At 40.3% G+C, this 21,006-nt stretch overlaps 1 protein-coding gene across 1 annotated transcript in view; it reads right to left on the reverse strand.

The window, feature by feature from the left end:
• The window catches only part of NDST4 (N-deacetylase and N-sulfotransferase 4), an 86,996-nt gene extending 66,390 nt beyond the window's left edge, over positions 1-20,606 (reverse strand). The window contains exon 1 of the mRNA XM_009282622.1: positions 19,626-20,606. Within this exon, the coding sequence (XP_009280897.1) occupies positions 19,626-20,606 (981 nt within the window). The remainder of the gene's footprint in view (positions 1-19,625) is intronic.
• Between the last annotated feature and the right edge of the window lie 400 nt (positions 20,607-21,006).

Raw genomic sequence — 21,006 nt, forward strand, 5'->3', positions numbered from 1 at the left:
CTTTAATTTAATTTGGATGTACTAAGGTTTAATCAGAGTGGTTTTCTGCTCCTTTACTGCCCTTGGAAATCATTTACTTGGGTAACTTGTCATAAAAATAAAAATTCCTTAACATTCTCATCATGGACATTTATCTCAAAATTCTGAACTCCTACCAGCAATCTCAAATTTCTACTTTAAATTTACTGCTTAAAAACTAACTGATGTATATGCTTTTTGTTGGAATTAAGCTTTTTTTTCAACACACATTCAATTATAAAGGAGAGATTGGGACAGAGGTGATATATTCAAAATTCAGGTCTGTCCTTCAGTTTTCAGAATGGGCGTGTTTGCGTGATGATGGATATAACTAGCGGCTTTAAGAGGGTACCTCCATATGTTTAAATGAAGAGCTTCTAAAGCTTTTGGACTGGGAGGGGGAACAAGGAAACCACAGCAGTTACTAATTTCTCTGTTCCTGTTCCTGCTGTCAGTGGTAAAAAATAGGAATGTCCAAAATATTCAAATGCAGAAGGACAGAGCAGAAACATGCCTCTCTTCGGCATTCTTTGTCTGTGAACAGATACTATTTTTAAACTCATACGCTCAGTGTGCAGACTTTCCCGATTTTGTTGTCTTTCTTATCGTTAATTGCTATTTTTCCTTATAACCCCTTCTAAAGTATGTAATGGGATTCTCAAATCATTCACTCAAATCATCTCTATATACCTTTCACATCACTTCTAGCACCTATACACCAGCCGGGTCTGTGGTCCGTTACTTTTCTTCCCCTTTGCAAGTCTGTCCATTGCCCACCCTCTCCACAAAAATCGGAAACCAGGGAGTCTAAGTTAATGGGATACTGAGGAGCACCATTGAATCATAGAATTGCTTAGGTTGGAAAAGAGCCTTAAGATCATCGAGTCCAACCATTAACCTAGCGCTGCCAAGTCCACCACTAAACCATGTCCCTAAGTGCCACGTCTACATGTCTTTTAAATACCTCCAGGGATGGGGACTCAACCACTCCCCTGGGCAGCGCAGAGCAGCTGCTGGGCAGGCACAGCGCTTCTGCCTCCTGCCAGCAGCTACAAAAACCCAAGTCCCTGTGGACTCCATAAACACCGATGGTTGTGCTGAGGTGCTCCCAGAAGCTTTGGAGATAGGTGGGAGCAAGAAGACAGGCAGCAGTCGTCGTCCTTTCCCAGTCTAGCCTTGCCCATCTATTTCACTGTGCTGTACGTGGGGGAGAGGAAGGTAGATCATGAACAGGTAGAAAAGGTCACACTTAGTTGCACTGTAAGTGAGAGCATACCTTGCAGCAAAGTGATAAAACCGTTTTCTGCTATTCTTTTTGGGCAAAGTAAAAAATGCCTTAAGACTGGGAAAGGGCTGTCTTTTAAATTATTGTGGAATATTTCTCGACCGAGTTACAAGTAACGTACCCGTACCACACAGTCTCCTTTGCATTTAATTCCAGTGATCTAGGAATGTTTCTGTTTTACAGAAAGCCCAAATTGTATTTAATCAATCTGTTAGCTTTATAGGTCCCCTTTTATCCTCAATGGATTGCAATTAGACATCTGGCTACAGTCTGTAAAAAGTGTGCTAGAACTGGAGTCCCTAAAATTGAGTAGGCTCACAGAAACCTGTGCCAGCGCCACATTTTTCTTTGTTCTCAAACAAAAGGATGGCTCGCTAGGAAACTCCTATCACCCAGCTTTCCCTGGTGGTGCTGTGGAGACTACCATGTTTTTGTCAGTTATTCTGAAAACTGGAGTTTGCAAAATCTTGACAGGTAAGGATGTGCTTTAAAAATCACTAGGATTAAGTGTTGTTTTTTAATATTTTTGAGATGTTTGATACTTGTCTAGCAGAACTTAACTTTTTTGACCCTTTGTCCTTCTTTGTGACGCTGTCTTGCATTACCCAGGGAGCTCACTTCAGTGTTTTGATCGTGTTTGTTAACTGGAATTGTAAGTTTCTGTAAAATGAAAAGGGAATTGCAAGGCAAATGTTCTTGCTTTACACCACGCTCATCTCTTTTACCAGAGGTCAGACTGCTTCTGCCACACCCACATCCTTCAAGTTTAGAGGGAGATAAAGCCTGTTTTGTCCTCGAGGATGTGTTCAAAATCCCTCCATCCCAGAAAATCCTCCTGCTTACCACTGCTTTATTATCTTTCCCAGCTTGAAGACAGCATAGTAAATTGTCCAGAGAAGGAAGCTGGAAGACCCAAAGCAAAATAGCAACGCCCATGGTAGGTTTCTACACAATTCTCTTGAATAGAAACATTACAGGCCAGTATGTTCTCCAATAAAATCAAGCCAGATCACCAAATGAGGCTGACAAATTTAAAATCAACCATTTCAGAGGTTCCAGTAGGTTATTTTTCCATAAAACTAAGTAATTTTAGGTAAAATTGAGAACAAATCTCTCTAAGAGCCGGAGAAAATGCTTCAGGTCATAGATGTATGGTGAAAAAGTATCACCACACCTTTCCAAAAAGTGGGAAAACTATACTCAGAGCAAAAACTGAAGTACTGCCCTTCTTCAGATCACTCTGGATTAGAGACTTGAAAAAAACCTCAAACCTGCACCCTTGAGAAATTCAAGCGGTACGATGCAATTGTCGAAAAGTATGAAGAAGTCTTTCAGCCCTTCCAGTGACTTCCTAGGAAGGAAACTTCTGATAACAGGAAGCCCTTCTACCCAGCACCACAACCCAAGGCAGATCCAGGGGCAGCAGGTAAGTCCAGGCTTCTGTTGGTTGTGACAGATGAAGCTGGATGCCCAGATTGCTGGACGAGTTTCTATGCCCTGTGTTATTTAGGATGTCACATCAAATTATCCCAACGGTCCCCTCTGGCCTTCCCAGCTTAACCTTGTGTAGGTGCTCGTGACCAGCCAGCCCATCCCAAGCCCCCTGAGCGGGGAAGAGGCCCGGCTGGCCCATTGGGCTCTGGAGAAGACCCTGAGTGAGGACAGTAGCTGCTCCCTTGCCCCATCAGTGGGAGGTCCGGCAGGGAACTTCAGCCACCAGACAAAAAGAGGTTTTGGGTGAATTTTCTACCGTCTCATGGAGCCCACCCCTTTCTAGATACTGCTAAATCATTGACAGGGATGACTTATCCCCAGGGCTTCTAAAACTGCTTCTGACAAGCAGCTGGTATTGGAATGCATTGAATTTCCCCAAGCATTGTGCATCTGCGAAGTATTTCCTGTTAGAAAGGTATGCTTGCGCTCTCTTCAAGCTCCTCATGCCTGATCTTCTAAATTACACAGGACAAATGCTGTGCTATGCCGTAAGTACACAAAGTGAATTATTTGGAAGGGAGAGTAAACATTTCTAGCAAGCATTTTTTAATCAGAGAGTGTTTACTGATGTCTTTTACGATGTGTTTTCTTGGCTGCTTGGAAGAGAATGGGAACATAATTTTGAAATTTCTTATTCTTTTCCCCAAGTTATCATTTGTATGAGAACACATTCCTGTGGTATATAGAGCCTTCCACAGAGAATAGTTTTTGGTGAAAGATTCAGCCCACACCCTAGAAGAAGGGTATGTCTTCTAAGTGTAATAATGTCTGATGACAATAATAATACAGTAAAAATAGGTGTTTCTAATGTTTGTGATACTTTTGTAAGTCTCACAATAGTTGAAATTTTTGGTTTTTCTCTGTTCTCACATATATGAGAACACCAGCTGTCAATCTTTATGGTGAATAAGTTTATAGCACTTAGGAACAGTGAAGAAAGCTAAGCTCACCAGCACATTAAATGCTTGCATGCTATTATCTCAGAAAACAAAAGATGCACAGAAAGGTTTGGGGGGGGATGTTTGTTTTGGTTTTTGTTTAAAAAATATTCCTATTTCAAAGCCACTCACATGCATTTTGGTGGCAGGCAGAAAGTGACATTACTGAGCCAGTTAACTTTTAAATCCAGTTGCTTTTGATCTTAGTCATTATAGGTAGTACTTTTGTCTCTAAATATTCCCATTGAAAACTGTGTAGCTACTTGCAGTGTAAAGTATGAATCCATGTAACAGGATCGTTAAACTGAGAAAAATATGTTCAGCAAAGTATCAATCTTTTAATTATAGGTGTTACGCTAAATTTCCACTCATTTCTGAAGTGAGAGGTTCTATTACTCTCCTAGCTGTGGCAGAGTGCCATAATTTTATTTTATATGGGAATAGCTGTTTAAAAATCATAAATACTGGATTGTTCTGATAGGTTTTACTTGGCTAATGCTCTGCTACCCAAATGGGATTGTTTGACAAGGTGTACATTCAAATCCTGAAAAGAATTTGCAACTGTAAGATGAGAAATAGCTAAAAGATAGGTGGTAATTTTCCATTGTGGAAAATCTTCCTTATTCCTCAAGCTCTTCTATGCTTTCCTCCTTCTTTGCCCCCTCTCTCCTCTGCTGGGGTTTAGCACACCTCAAACCTTTGCCATCTGAGGTTATAGCACCAGCACCCAGCCACTGAAATTACTAAACACAGAATATTTCTGTATGATGAATATCAGCTGGGTTTGATCAGTTTCATGGCAGAAGAATATTAGAAGACTGGTTTTAACCATCCTACAGTGAGCTCTTTCCAGCCTTTTACATACATGTAGATCTACGGGCACATACCTGTCTATATGTATTGCGATGAACTGTAGCTTTTCACATTTACAAGCTCGTCCTCTTGTGTTGGCATAGCACAGAATATTGTCCGATACAGCAACAGAGGAAAGCGAGGACAAGTACTTATGAAAGTACGCAATCCAGCCAAAAGTTTTCCCCCAACACATTTAGTCAGTTAAAATGGTTTCGAGTGATTTTACTCTAGCCTGGCGAGTGCTCAGAGGGTGTTCAACCAGCACTGCGCTGCCCTGTTGTACCCCCATGTCAATGGGCGGACTTTGTATTGCCTTCGGAGAATGCCCAGTGCAATATACAGGGGCTCGTTGGCTGTGCCCCCCAACGTAAACCATAACAATAATGGTAAAAGAGTAATAAACTCCCTTTTCTAAAGAGACTTTCTTTTCCCCTATGGCTTAGTCCACTGTAGTATCAGCTATCGACATATGAGGGAAGAGAAGGGAGTTTCCTTTTACCCTTCGTGAAATCTTGGAAGGAGAGACAAAGAGTAAGTTGAGCATAGGTAATTTTACCTCCAAGTCTCAGCCGAGATCCTGGTCTTTGGAAATTTCTAAACCTCCCTTTGGCGTCATCCTAAACTCCTGAAATCAATGTGTGTATCGTCAACGCAAAACGTTTCCTTATATTAAGCAAACAAATGACAAGGTGTCAGTAGTCCGAGGCTTTGCCTCTTGCTGTTGAGCTTTGAAATGTACCTGCTGCCTGAAGGCTGAGAGTAAATCCCCTCTGGTCTTTAACACAGAGCTGCTCTGTAACACCCACCTTGCAATATTTACAGCGGTGATGGGTAGCTTTTATTTCCTGATAATGTACTGGCAGCATGTTCCCAGTTACAAGAGAAATAATAGTGAAAGCATATGGGAAACCTTATTCCCTTGCCCAATAACAAATACAGTGGAATTACACTTTATAATACCACAGACATATTTGTTTATGATGCACATAAATCTTGGGATATGTTACTAGGAGGACACATGCAGAGCTTTTTTATTAAAGAATTCTCATTCTGCAGCTGAACCTATTTTTTTAAAAAGAAATGCATTATTATTATTAACCATGCAGAGCGTAGCCTCAGCAGTTCACACTTATGCCTGGAGCTCCATTAAAGATTTCCTAAATTTATAAGATTATAGAGTCTTTAGTCTCTATTAATTATAGATACATATAGATTAATGCTTATTTATCCATGTATATTCAATTGATTTCCAAACATTTGTGCTAATTTGTTGAAAACCCTACAGTAAATATTATTACAAAGGAGGGATTAAATATTACTGGAAAACGGAGAGAGGATAGCCCTGATCCAGGGTCCGCTTTGATCCTCATCCCTTGAGCCCTCTCCCATGTTCTTTTGCTCTTCACCACGCTGCTTTTCCCCTGGTACAACCTGCTGCCCGTGGCATCTTACAGCCCCTTTCCCATCTAGGATTCCTGCCTTTCTTTTCTCCTCGCACATTCACAGGAACAAACCAGGCAGAGGTAGCGGGTCTGGCCTGTCGTCTTTGCTTATAGCTATTTTATCTGTGCCTATGGCTATAGGAGAGAGGGTGGGGGGAGCACCCAGGCACCCCAGAGATGGCCAGCTGTCGCCTCCCCGCGCCTCTCAAGCCCTGAGAGCACGGTCGGAGCTGCTCTTGCAGAGAATAGTTTTGAGGCCAAACCCCCTCGATATCGAAATCAATATCAAAACGTCTATTAACTAAAACGATCCTGATCTTGGCTTTGTACCTAAACTATTAATGAGCAGGCTAATGTACAGACCTACAGACTTCTGAGGAGTTTAAAAACCCAGGGAATGGAAAATTATACTGAGATTTACCCTGTTAAAACAATTGGACCTCAACCAAAAAAGCACTTGTGCTTTCAAGAATCGCTGACAGTTTTAAGAGTCAATATTTCATGAGTTTTGGGGAAGGCAAGCAAATATGGTATGCTGTCAAAAATGTGAATTCAAACATTCTTTATACAGTCTTTACTTGAAGGTCTGATGTTTTGGGGTGAAAAACATATGTCCTTGAAGGCCATGACTTCGATTCAGTCTGATTCAATCAAGGCAGTTCAAGTATAATATTGAGACAACTTTTAGAAATTGTTTAAATGGTGATATTTTGGATTTAATACGTAATGTAAAAGTTACATTAATAATTCTGGCTTTTACATAAAATGAAGAGGCAGTAAAAATCCAAAATATCCATTTCCTGGGATATTCTCATATTAAAAAAGTCTCTGAGCAGAGTGTGAATTATTTGCATTTTTTAATTTCTGGAAGATCAGCAATTCCAAAGCTACATTTAATTATGATCTTTTGGAAATTTTTTTAATATTCTTCAAACTGCCCACTTTTCCTTCAGCCTGCTAGAGCGCAGGTGAGCTGGCAGAATATAATTTTGTTTAAATCACGTTCCAGTGGAACATTCTGCATTTAATAAATCAACATTTTGCCATGGGAAACTGTTTCACTGGAGCAGTCCAAGTTGATTGAGTAACAAGAATATAAACTTCATTTTCCCCTGTCTTGCCACTTCACCATTTTGGAAGGATTTTTCACCCATTTAGTCCAAGGATAAATGGCTAAACAAGTTGGAAGGAAGGAAAACTAAAAGTTTAAGCTCTAATTCTTTGAATTTCACCATACCTTGGTCAGAAAGTATTGGGAAGTAGGCACTAGTTTTAATATATTTAATTTGTTATTTTTTAAAAAATAAATGTAAAAATGCCAATTAAATGACTAAATCAATTTAAAAAATTAAACACTCTCAGATAACTAATTCAGCCTTCTCCAATCAGAAGTGCTAAAAATAGCACGGATGTCATGTGCTAGAGAAGCTGAGTGTATATCACACCATAGGTTCCACTTTTGTTTGGGTGCTGTCTGGATGAAAACGTGAACAGCAGATTAAAAGAGTGCTGGTAATATGAAGAAAGAGCAAAAATGTAGAAAACACTAAGGTTTACAGATATTTAGAGAAACTGTCATGGCTTGGTAAACGGTATTTATAATCTGCGCTCCTGAAGGGGGGGGGAGGAATCATCTGTGGCTTTATTTCCTCAAGAAAACATCTTATCAGAGATTAACACTGAGGTGATGTTTTGCTAATAGAGTATGTTTGGGGATGGGGAGGCATTAGTTTCTTTCAGGTGAAAGTTAAAACAACCGGTCACTGGTTCTGCTTTTCTAAAATGAGCCAGAGGTGGGATAATGCCTTTACCGCTCAAATTTAATGGCCTCAGAAAGGAACAGGCTATTCTAACCTTCACTAGCTTGTGGTAAATCTTACTGCTAATTAAATAAAAAAGGAGAATTTTTTTTTTTTTTAAAGGAATCCAGGATTTAGGAGACCCTGTCTCACAAAAACCAAACTAAGAAAAAAATAAGAGTTTCACTCAACTTCAAGAATTTCAACTTGCTGCAACTACTTTTCTTCCCAACCTCTATCCACGTACACTTTAACCCATCCACAGAACAACGCTTGTGAGCTCTATGGACTTGGGCGACAGGCCTGGGTAAGACAAACTCTGGACTCTAAACAGGCAAAGTCGCTCTTAAAGAAACTCTCAGATTTGAAGGACACCACGTTGCCCTAGCAGCCTTTCTGTGCCAACCTTAACTGGAAATACAAGAGCTTTTTATCATATGCTATACTAATCAATGATAAATGCTGGACTTTTAAATCACAAAACTTTAATACATGCAATGTGTTGCAATAAATCAAATCCTAATGAACAAAAATGCTGTTCAGAAAGCTCCAGAGTGTTTTTACTAATACGCTGCTTTGCAGGAAATTATTAATAACTTATCCTTTCATTTTCTTGTTAATTTTGAAAATGAAATTCTATTAAGGTTAAAAAAAAAAAAGTTTTGTTTTGATCCTGGCATTTCTTGAGAGAAATTATTTTATAAAATATTCTGTATAAAATGTTGTAACTATTGAAATTATAATTGATCATATTTAATATTTCCATTACAAATGTAGACATTTTGTCCACGTGAAATGACATGTTTAAATCACTAAATAGTCTTATATTATAATATTATAATTGCCCATGAGACCAAAAAATTATTTTGTACTTTTTTTGGAGAAATGAATTAATAGCAATCAAAAATAATTTTTATGTAAGTATTGTAGAACTAGCGAGGTTTTTTTTTGACGTCATATTCAATAATAAAAACAGGAATGTGAAAGAAATATGATTTTAATAAATGAAAAGACACTTATGCTGTAAGATCCTATGCAGATGAATCTCATAAACAGTTAGAAACCTTGATTTTAGGATCACTGCATATTCTGGCACAGATAGAAGACTAATCGTAAGGAGAAATATTACTTTATTTGGACAATGTTTCCAGAATAAAAGGTTGCCATCAAAATAAAAATGTAATGTGTGGCTTCCTCTCTGTGGGTGATGATGCTCTACGGGCAGTAGTCTTCAAATTACTTTTGCTTCTTATCTCTAAGAAAATCTCGTAGAAACATTGCCTTGTGCATTTGGCCCATAAGGAACAAAGGTTTATTCCTCTCACCTCCTGTATTTATGTAGTAATTGTGTTTGCTGCCTGCAGAAAAAGATTGCAGTTGGATACAAAGCTAGGCTGCATCCGTGTACATCACTTGGAAAGGGTACCACTGTGCATTCAGAACAGACGCCGTAAAAGGGATGCGTAGATAGTGGTGCTAATAAATATACGGATAAGACATTAAAGGCCACGAAATGAAAATGACGGGTAAGCTAAAGCTGATGTTGGCATCCCGCTACCGAACTGAGAATAGGCTGGCAATGAAGAAGCAGGGGGATTTACTGGAGAACCTTGTTGCTACTGGCGTGTGTGCGGCAGTAAATAGATGGGCGCTCTCCCAACCTGGCGAATGAGTAATCCGTACTGGCAGCAAAAATGCATGAAAGAAGTGAGTCTTTCTGTGAGGGGGTTCAAAGGAGCGGGGCATTAAACAGTGTTGGGGTTGTTGCAAACGGAGTTGGGGTGTCCTGTATAGCAAACTGGGGGGTTGCATTTGAGATGTGTTAACGTCTAACCCCCAGCAGGTGCTTCCGGGCATGCATGCAGCACACAGCAAAAAAATAAAGTGATCTCATAAAATTCCTAAGGGGGCTCGGGGAGTCTATGGAAGGGGAAGATTTTTCAGGAACTTCCCAGCACTATGGTGTCCACATTTTCACCGTTTTGTAAGTTCATGTGAGCATGGGTGAAGTTTCATGGGTGCTGCAAACTTCTAGCCCCAAATAACGCCAGCACTGTAGCGTGTCTTGGTACAAACATTCCCAATCAACCCTACTATGGAAACAACTGAGGCAATTGAAAAAGAGCTTTATAGTTACGGCTGCGAGCACTGCCCTGCTCTCTGAGCACAGAGAACAGGCTGCCTCTCCCTCCTGGGACGCTGGCAGTGGCATACACCTGTAGCATGGGCCATGGTAATGGAGAACAAGGCGATCTCCCACGTATTTCTGGTTCAGCCTGCTATATATCTTGGCAACGACAAAAAAAAACCCCCTAGAATCAGCCAAAACTATAACCTGTACTGGAACCTGACGATACAGATGGAGGGATCAGTATCCAGTACTGCTGGTGCAGTGCTAACCTGGTGTGCACAGATGTTAGCCTTATTCAGGAGATTGGCATCTGGAGAGCCAACCGTCTGCAGTTTCTTACCATCATCCTTGGAAAGCCCTAGCGATACTGCATTGCCACAGGGTCTGGTATAAAGCGAGAGACTGATAGACAACATTTGGTGCCCAAGTCTCCCAAATGTGTACCTGTTCACAGGAGCTGGCATTACAGCTATGACAGGTGTACCTACCAGACCGTCCCGAGAGATCCATTAAACACTAGCAAATAATGAAGGGTTTACCCATCACCTGCCATTGATGCTCTTGGTTTTAAGCTGGAAAGCCTTGATTTGAGTCTCCACAAAGGGTTGGAAAGTTGCCATGCCAATGGTCATAGGTCAAAAACTGACCATCAGGTCTAACGAGTTGGCATCTGATGGAAAACCACAATGCATCATATAGTGTTTTATTACAGCTTGTGCTTTCACAGCAAACCCTGAATGCTTTGCATGATTTTATCTTCTTTTGCTTGGCCAGTCACCAGAATATTATCTGGTGACATAAACATAAAAGGCAGGATGATTTTCTCATCAAATTTGATTCTTTGTGTGTGTGCTTATGATCATTGCAAAAAAACCCAAGAAACTCTCTGATGCACAGACATCCCCGTCAGCGGTGAAATAACTATATCAAACTGTCACAATTTCAAATGTTCAATGCAATCGTTCATTTTTTTGTTTATTTATTAAAGTAGCTACACACAGACCATATGAAATTTCCTAAATAAAATAGCTTCCTGTGAAGCGAATTTCTCCAGATGAATCAATGTGTTTGTATGCAAAGCAATATTCTCCGACAAACTCTGCTGAAAGCAATATATGACTCATTCTAACTATTCCAAGCTATGCATGACTCATGTTGAATGATGGAGTCAGAAGGTCATTTGTTCTTATGTCCCTGTAAAAGTGTTTGGACTCTCTGTACGTCCAGAGGAAAAGGAAACCTTATGAAAATTGTCCAGCCCTTTGGGGAAAGCCTAAATCTTCCTGTAGATGAATGCACAGCTCACTAGAAGCAATGGTCACGTCCTAGATTTTGACCAAAGGCATTTTTTTCTGAAATGAAGCAGGAGGTTTAGCTTGAAGGTTATCCTATGATCTGGTATCGTAATCTGCTTACGATTTACCAGTTCTGAAGTTCCACATGCTGGCATGTAATGTTTACCTTCAGGAATGAAAATTAATAGACAGTGCCCATCTACTAGAAAGTAATTTTGCGCTTTAGAGGGACACCAAGCCCAGCGTTTGAGGTGCAGCTCTTACTAGACTCTTATTCTGCCCTCTGCGTAAGCTGGAATTTGGTAACTTTTACCTAAAAGTCCTTACATTATTCTGCCTGTATGGAAAGAAGACAAGTGGAGATGTATAACATTAGAAGTAAAAGTATTAATTGAAGGGGTCTATGGCCATATTCATAGAACAGACAACGATCATAAGGTTTAATTTGTGTGAGTGTATGTGTATATAGGTATAAGTAGATAGATAGATAGATCTGTCTAAGAATTTGAAACCAGGCATAGATGAAGATTTGTTTTCATACTACATTACGATACAGAGGTGGGCAGAAAATGTCCTAGTTAATTATTGCTAAATATTTTAAGTTTCAAAGTCCTCCTTTTCTCTGAGATTTTCTCTGTTCTCTCATCTGTTTGTCCATCCTTCCATCTAGTCACCCTTTTTCTGAGCATCGCCATTTTCAAATCATTTGAATAATGCTAATGATACTAAATTGAGCTTTTGCTCTAAGTGTTGTTTCTTCTGCTCACATTTGGATGACAAAGGCATATTTAAAATTACTTAAGTGACACTGCTACTAAAGTAACTGCATTATATATGGCATTCATGGTAATGTGTTTATCGCTGCATCACGTGCTTTTAAGGCAATAATTATGACCGCTCTTTAAGTCTGCATTGGCTAGCCTTTCTAAAAAGGTATTTGATCATTTCAGAGAGTGTTATTCTGCTATACAGGAAGCAATTATTATTGCTCCTTTGTAACTAATATGCATTGGTTTAAAACTCAGGTTACTGAGGGCCTCTTGAGAGGTTGATATAAAGCAGCCATGGTTTTTGGCTCCTACGGATTCCCTAAATGTTATGAAAATGATTTAAATTAAATTAAACGAAGGTAAATTAAATAGGGTACCACATACATCCTGAAAAGCTACTCTGGTATGTATGGCTACATATATATATATGTATGACTGACATACCTACGACTTCAGAATTATTTTGGAGAAGGGATTCGAGAAATCAGTACAAATCCAGGAAATCAGCAGAAGTGTAGACAAAGGAATGTGTCACAAGACAATGATGCTGAGCACAGGCTGCGAGCACTAGATATTTCTGAATTAGACCAATAACTAAAACCCCCTGCCCTTCTATATTTTAAAAGGTATTGTGCTGTTTTTTAAGATTTCAGAATTGTTTATCTTTTTCAAAATTAAGCTCTATCAAGTTCTTACAGCTATTTACAAATAACAAAGGATGATTTGTCTCTGTTTTTTTACTTCATTTGGTTGCTTTGTGAAAGATTAAACTGTTTTTCTTGGGAAAAAAACCATTCAGATTTGCTATAATTCTGTGGTGTTTGTACGAACAATATCGAAGTGCACTGCTTGGAGTCTTGTAACCCTGCAGACAAAAAAACAGTGTGCCCTCTGGGACAGGAGAACTCCGAGTGAGTTTTCAAACATTCAGGAAAATCTTGCTTGGACCATGTGATAGAGGTACCCTTTTAATGTGTGGGACACATGGAAGGAACATAATTGTCTAAACTAACAAAATGAAAGAGCTAGAAAACTAGAGCCACCAGATTTTTTTTTTTTTCCTGGCAAGACTGTATAAAACACTGTCAAGACCTACCATATCTTCAGTGGGAAATGTGGCCGACGAGAGAACCCCAAATCTATTATAATTCAGGCAGGGTACTCGGATAGACAGTCAATCCGCCAGGCGGCCAAGGAGAAAAATAAATGTTTTGCTGATGGCAAAGGAATTGTGTTTTTTAACTACATCAGTATTGAAATTCTGAATGAAAGAACAGGCCTTATTGAAACAAAAAAAGTATGAAACATTTTGTGTGATGTATTTTGACAAGGCGCTTGAGCAGTATTCAACACTCAAATTATTGCAGAAAGAGTTGGGTGATTCAAGAGACCTGAACAAGGGAAATATTGAATGAACTGTCATCTCTGCTGAAGCAGAATGGAGTAGACACTCCTATTTTTAAAGTGATTGTCTGATTATTAAATTTGTCTTATGATGCCTTCTCAGCTGCTTTTTAAATTAATTTTCAAAGTCTTTAAGACTATCCAAAAGTGGGAACTCCAGAATTTCGCATCATTGTGTTCTTCATTGCCACTCTCACGTGCTTTAAAAGGTGACATAAGGGCAACATAGCCTATAATGACTAATGCTTGGCTGTCTCCTCTAGCTTCCTATGCTCATACATCTTCTGGTTTTAGTTTCTCCTTGTACTGTCCATCAGTGTGGTTACTTTACTGGCAGGAGTTTACTATTATAAAAAGGCTATAGGGATGACTATTGTATCTCACATTATCGGCAAGGAAGCAACTGCTGTTTGCAGCTTCTGCTGCAGGAAAAAGCAGCAGATGAATGAACAATAAAAAAAGATTTGTTTCTAGTTCTTATTTGTAGCATTAGGAGTTTCAAATTTTGCTCAAGCACTGGGGATTTTGGGGATTGGTATTGAGTACATGTGGAACTAACTGGATGCAAATTGAGGTATTGGGCTGCTGTAACTTCCATCATAATCTTCCCTACAGTTGTGTGTGAGTACAGGAAGGGTACAAGGGAGTAGAGTATCCAGAAAAAGTCTTCAGAAACCCGACTTGGAAATCCAGGTATCCATTATAATCCTCCCTGAGTCTTAATTCTGGTCTTGACCACTGCTGGCAAATTTCTACAGAAAGCTGGGCATATTCCATGACACTAGATGCCAAATTCTGCAAAGGGATGCAGAAATGTGTTATTGTCCATTGTTAAATAGAGTTTCCTCATCCACATGCCTGGCTTGGGTCTGTACCACCAACTCCAAACAGCACGAGAGGTGAGGCATCCCAGCAGAACTGAAGTAGGAACAAGCATTGGTCTACAACAGTTTACTAAATTCCTTCTTTCAAAGGGCATTTAGACTTTGCGTGGACAGGGAGGAGGGTTTGCACACAGCAGCACGGAGAGCTTTACCCACCCTGTGCCCACCCACAGCTTTGTACTGCCTATCATTCTGCCATGCCTGGTGATGTGGCCCAGACATTTCTAATTATTCCACCTGAAAGCAATTGTCCTTGCAGAAAGATCAGAAAAAGCATATGCTGGAGAGATTCAGTTATTGAGCTCTGGCTCCTGCTGAGCCAGTACGCTTTAATTTGGAATTATCAGAAAAGATGCAACTCCAACATGAATTCTCGTCTTCAAAATACTAAAATGAGCAAGAAATCACAGCCTTTAAGTGTTCAAGGCACTTTAATGATGGTGAAGGTCAAAGGCAACGTGCAGACCTGTAGAAGTGAGGAGGTGTCAGAGACTAATGTAATTCTTATTTCCACTGGAGTAAGTGGACTGAAGCTTAGGGTGGAAGAAGCGGGGAGAATGCAGGCGGGCTATTTGGTGCTGCATGGAGACGGAGGGACTGCAGTCAACAGTAACACAAAGGACATTCCCAAGCATTGCTCCATCGTTTGATAGCATCTCAGAAACCACAAGGATGCTCCTGCCCTTACGGCAGCAATTAGAGGGAACACAGAAAAGGGAAGCGTAGCTTTTAGAGAAAGGGGCTTTGTGACATGATGGTGCTGGGACTAGCGATTTCTCTTTGGTGATCAGCTCCAGCTGGGAGAGTGGGCGAACAGGGGGAAGCAGGTGGCTCCTGAGAGACTCCACCAGGAAGAAGACTATAGAACTATAGACTGTGCTGCAGTGTGAGTCCTAGAGTTAAGAGGAGGGTAGAAAGTGAAAGGTTAATGCTTTTTGTTTTGTTTTATTTATTTATTTATTTGTTTGTTTGTTTATTAAAGAGTAAGAGCCTTAGCTTGTATTGTGATCTTGCAGGGTTTTTTGAGTTAACAATAGAAAGTGTATTTGTGAAAGATGTTGAAAAAGCCCTGGTCGCTGCATTGAGCTCTTCCTGGGTGAGTAAATATTGTACTAGCTCATACTACAGCAACATAAAAAAGAAACACTTTAGCAAGTTCTTACTACCTGTTTGGGTAATGCAGCTTTGTTTGTGCTCAGTTAAAAGGAAACTTTAAAGGTAAAAGTTTTGTATTCTTTCTGTATGGCAGTCCCAGACACAACATAACCAGGCCCTTCTAGTAACTAATAACTGATCAACATAACAACTGATGCCAGTGATCCTGGACTTGTTGTGTGGCTGGGAACCAATATAATTTGCAAGTACACGAATTCAGTAATTCTGCAAATTAACTGATGAATTCTTGAGTCTTCTGCCTTCTAAAATCAAGCAGCGAGATAATATATTGGCAGGAAGGAAAGGGAGAAATTCACTTGCAGAGGCTCGCTAGGCTCAAGAGAGATCTCCGCAAAGCTTGGGAAAATAGCTTTCTGTGGCTCTGCTGAGTTACTGTTTAATTACTTAGCCAGATATGACCTTGCACAACTTCTATAATACAAGGGACTAGGAGATCTTTTGTGCTAAACAGAGCCCATAATAACACCGCTTTCTAATCTCTGTTTCTCTAGCTGATGCCGCCCTTTATAAAACTATATATATCCCTGAAGCACCTAATTGAGAAATGGCTTTGTGAAGGGATAAAAACATTTAAGTTGCAGGAAGTAATTACACAGGAACAGTGTTACTCGTCTCTTTATTGTTACATATAAATACTGTTATCAGAAGACTCATTTCTAGTCATGTGTCCTTTGTGTTGGCGGTTATTATACATTTGGTCACTGGAAGGAAATGCCGAAGAGGTTGAGCAGAGTGAGGTTAATTAGTTGTATTTTTAATACAGTTTAGGAGGTGTGTAACCATTCATTTGCAGTTTTCTTGCACGCACCTGGGAATCTGCCTTGTGTGAAAGTGTTCCCAAGGGACACCGGTGTGCGTGGCACCTTAGGAGAGCCTAACAGAGTCCGTATAACTCTGCAAAGCGAACCTATGCTGTTTGCAGTAACAAATGCTAAGAACTGAAGGAACTGGAGAAGAAGTGATGTGGCATGATGCAGTGGATTGTACTGTGTTGAGAAATTGTTTCATTACAAGCACTGCTTTATACGGTTCTCTCGTTTTGTTTTTGAAAGCACTGTATAAATAACAAATATGTTCTTTTATGTTGGTGATGCTGATGTTTTAAACTTGCATTGCAGGGGACAGGATGAAATGAGTTTTGAGGTTCATGACATTATAAATGTGGACTGTGGGGGGTTTTTTGTTTGGTTTTTTGGGGTTGGGGGGTTTTTTGGTGCTAAATATACCTGTAATATGCAGTTCAGGAAAGAAAGGAGATGATCCAAATTCTGCCACGTTCTTGTTGAACAACATACAGAGCGTGTGCTAATCCCACTAGCTATCAGAGCCATTCACGCTTCCACCCTTATCATACCCTTACAGGACAAGCACAACCTGCCCCTAAATCTCACGGTGCCTCCGTGTGTCAGAAACAGCCTCTCACCTGCTGTGAAAACGCAACGTGCTCGGAGCAGCTGGCCACAGCTGCTGCTTCAAAATGCATGGCAATACTTTGACATCACTCAAATATCAGCCTCTTAAATATTGTCTCCCTTTGCTATTTTGCCTTTCGAGCAAAGAAGCTGCTCTGCCTTAAGGGGTGAAGGCAGGCCCACTGGTTCTTAATTGCCTCTTTCCCCCAGTGACTTACTTGGGAGATTGTTCTCTAACTGGCTGTAATTATCCTTTACTGTAAACTAACCAAAGTACTCTCTGATTTCAGTGTTACGTTCATTAGCAAGCATCCTGTTTTGAATGTTAATGTATTCTGGGAATGTCCAGTCTATAAGAATGGACTGATTTGTGTAGCAAGCATTTGTGAAATACCCTGAGGAAAAAATTTGTACCACGTAACTGATTTGAAATGAAACCCACTATGTTAAGGACAGAATATCAATGGATGGTCAAGTTGCAGAGTGGCTTTACATGTGAACATCGTCCAAAAGGGAGATAAACTTTTTATTGTCCCCAAAAGAGTGCTTGATGGGAAGGCTGGTTCTGAGCCTGTGCCTGCAAAAGACTTCTCCCCATGGTGGGTGTTTGTGGCATGATTTCTTGTTTGAGGCAAAGAGAGGATTTATCCTGTGAGTGGCACTACTGGTGGCTTTGCAATGGAAGTGCATGGGAGAAATGAGGGAAGAATGAAAGCTTCCCTTCATACCTTGACTCAAACATAATCCATAGAAAGAAGGCTCACCACACATTCCTTTAAAAAAAAACAAAAAAAATTTCTGAATCCTAGCAAATACGTTATTTTCAAGGTATTCAGCAGTGTGGACTGCTTGGTTTTCAGATAGGTAAATGTGTGCAGCATATAAAAGTGATGCTGAATGCTTTTAACAGCTACGGTTCTGCCACCCAGCTCCTACTCAAGCCCCTGGATCTGGAGTTTACTGCCGTGTCTCCTAGAATGAGCAATGAAGCATGGCTGCTCTGCCAAGCACAGGTGGAAAGGCTTGCCTAGTAATGTTGATCACTGGGTAATAAAGGAGCTGACTTGAGATTATTCCAGTCAAAAGTATGATTTGAATTTCCAAGTGACTCTGCGTGGACACTCTTCTTATAGTAATAGGGGGTCTTTAACCAATGTAGAATAATAGACTTCCTTAGTGGAGCAAACCACATCAGAAAAAGACGCTCTCAAAAATGTGCAGGCGGAAAGCTATTGCTGAAAAACTTGTTCCACAATTGCCTTTTCAGTTAATTTCCTCTTGTAGACAAGCCCTTTCTCAGAGCATTTTATCATATATTTCCGGAGGGAGAGCACTTGATCACTGAGCTTGTGCACGGTGCTCAGATCTCAAGACACCAGGCGCTCGGAGTGCCTGGTGCTAGAAATCAGCCCTGATGAGCATTCATATGCCTGGTTTGGCTAATAGAATTACCCCAACTGTTCTGATGTGCAAAATTGTTTTAATTGTATATGAGACTACTGCTTTTGTTGGGTATTTTAGTCCTTCTCTTAATGATCTGGATGAGGAAGCAGATGAACACTGAAGTTGTAGAAACAGAAATAAGAATTAAGAAACAAAATAGAAGTCTGTGTTTAAAAACAAAAGGCTTGCTTATTGCTCATGAAAGCATTGGGGTATTTACAGGGGAAAAAGCCTCTAGAATAAAGGCTTGAGAATGTGATGTTGCATGCTTAGGAACTTCAATTAATCTCTGCATACGATGATTCCCACATGTGGAAAATTGCAAGGAAATAACTGTCATGCAATTGAGTTCTGTCTATTCTTTCCAAGTTGCACACATCTTTGAAAATTACTCTGAACAAATTTAATGGTGTCCCTGGATACTACAGACTATGAAAATAAGTTTGAAAGAGCCCCCGAAGGACAGTCTGTGGGCTTTTCACCATAGCAGATGGTTATGTCATTTGCTGAAGTGCAGGCTATGCTTCCATCCTGTCACTGGTAACTTTAAATGCTTGTCTCCTAATGAAAACTATCCTGTTAATTCTTGTAAGTCAAAATGTGACTAACTTTTTCAGGCTTTTTTTGCTTTTGCTCTTTTTGTTCTTTTTAAAAATAGTGATAGTTATGTAAGATTTAAAAAGGCAACCATCTTCTATTGTTCTGTCTACTTTTCAGAAATAGTAAAAGAAAGAATACAGAAAATGCCTATAAATGGTATTTATATATATGCCACACACATGTATGTGTATGTCTGTATGCGCATAGGGAAAAACAAATTAATGCCGTGTAAAGCATGTGTTGTTATCTAAAACTTCAGATATCTCAGCAGCAAACTTGCTCCAGAAACAGAGATCCTTTTATTTAGTTTAAAGAAAGATCTCTGTTATGTGAGCTATAAAAAGTCTCCTTTGTTACCCAGGTGCTCTGGGTGAAGCCCTTGAGCACAGCCTATATAAGCAAGAGGCAGCCAGTACGTTCACTATATGCATTACTGTATGAGGCCATCTCTATGTATCAACGTATATACACATGCATGAACGCATCTCTGTATGTATGTGGGTAAACAGACTTTTAAAGTAATCTCAGGTTATGGTTTCTTTATCTGCCAGCTACGCTTGTGCACTTTCAGCCTTTACTAGGAAATGGAGCTTGCCAGCTTTTTCAAGCTTTGTCTCTTTTTAAATACCCATTTGCACATACATGTATCTGGGATGGTATCCCCCAATTCTCACCTTACCTTCACATCGTTGATGTTCATCCTCGTTCCCTCCTTCCCAACAAAGATGTCATCTATGTCAACCAGAATGTACCTATCCAAGGACAGTGTGAGCTTCTTCCCCGACAGGAAAGAGATTGCATCAATGAAGATCAGTTTGTGCAACCAGAAGGTCAGGTTGTTTCCAAAAAGGACTCTCTGAATCCCGTCATGAAGCCCCAAGTCTTGGATGACTGTTGCATACAGAGCAGCCTTTGGCAATGCCGTGGGGGGTGGTCTGGAGGTCTGCAGTTCGGTTAAAAGCACAGGTTGATAGGTGGAATGGTTAAACTGAAAGACTGTCCAGTCTTCGCCAGGCAGTGGACCTTTCTCAACCCTTGGCGCTTTGGTAATGCGCAGCAGGGGAGACTGAGGGTTTACCACACAGTCTTTGAGGGCTACATTATTGTAAAGATGTAATGGCAATCCTTTCAGTTTTGTACTTGGGGAGCTGTTCTCGTTGGCTTTATGAAAACCAATTATGCTAACACTGTATTCCACACAGTATTTTTCCAGAAGCTCTCTATTCCACGAGTCCATGGATACATACTTTAAAATATTCTCATATATAACAATCGTGTATTTTCCTCTTCCGCTGTCTGTGAGAGGGGGAATATCCCCCTTAGCTGGCGCGATGACCATGTGGTACTGAAATCTGCTGGACTCGAGGATGGCTACGATGTCTTGCCCCAGCTGGGAGTACTGGCTTTCCACAAACAGGAGGACAGTGGGATCAGTTTTAGACGGATCAATTGGCTTAGCTGTTTTCAGCTCCACGGACCTGTACGGTAGAAGCTTGAGGCCTTCGCACTCCGCTTCTCCGGTGGTTTCCACGAGGGCCATTTCCTGCTTGTAGCCGGTGTAGAGGTAATAGGCAGAAATGATGATACTTGCCAGGCAGAAGGTTGCCAGGAGAATGACCAGTGTTCTGAAACTTCTGCGGAGCTTCACGATTAGATTCATCTTTCGCAGGACTTCCAACTTCTGTTAGACTTGCCACTTTTTTGGTTCTCTCTTCCTAAAGTGCCATAGGAACGAGGAGATGCAGAGGTGCTGATTCCCCTCCCAAGACGTTCATGTGACCATTGCAGTGCATTTATGAAGCTGTCGGGGAAGTTATAAAGCTGTTGGAGCGGGAAGTCAAAGGATCCGGAAAGCTAAAGTGAAAGAGGTTTTCTCAGAATGCAGCAGCTGCCAATAATCAATGAAGAGGACTCTTAACATTATCTGCAACAAGAAGTAAAAGAAGAGTAAATAAAATAAAATCCATAAAGCAATTAAAAACACACGTTAATAAAGATGGTGATTGATACTGGTAATCTGAGTTAAGAGGGAAGTTTATGAACAGTTCAAGGAGCACTCG

This window comes from Aptenodytes forsteri, unplaced genomic scaffold (assembly GCF_000699145.1).
Source record: "Aptenodytes forsteri isolate BGI_AS27 unplaced genomic scaffold, ASM69914v1 Scaffold326, whole genome shotgun sequence".
In the NCBI taxonomy this organism is placed as follows: Eukaryota; Metazoa; Chordata; class Aves; order Sphenisciformes; family Spheniscidae; genus Aptenodytes; species Aptenodytes forsteri.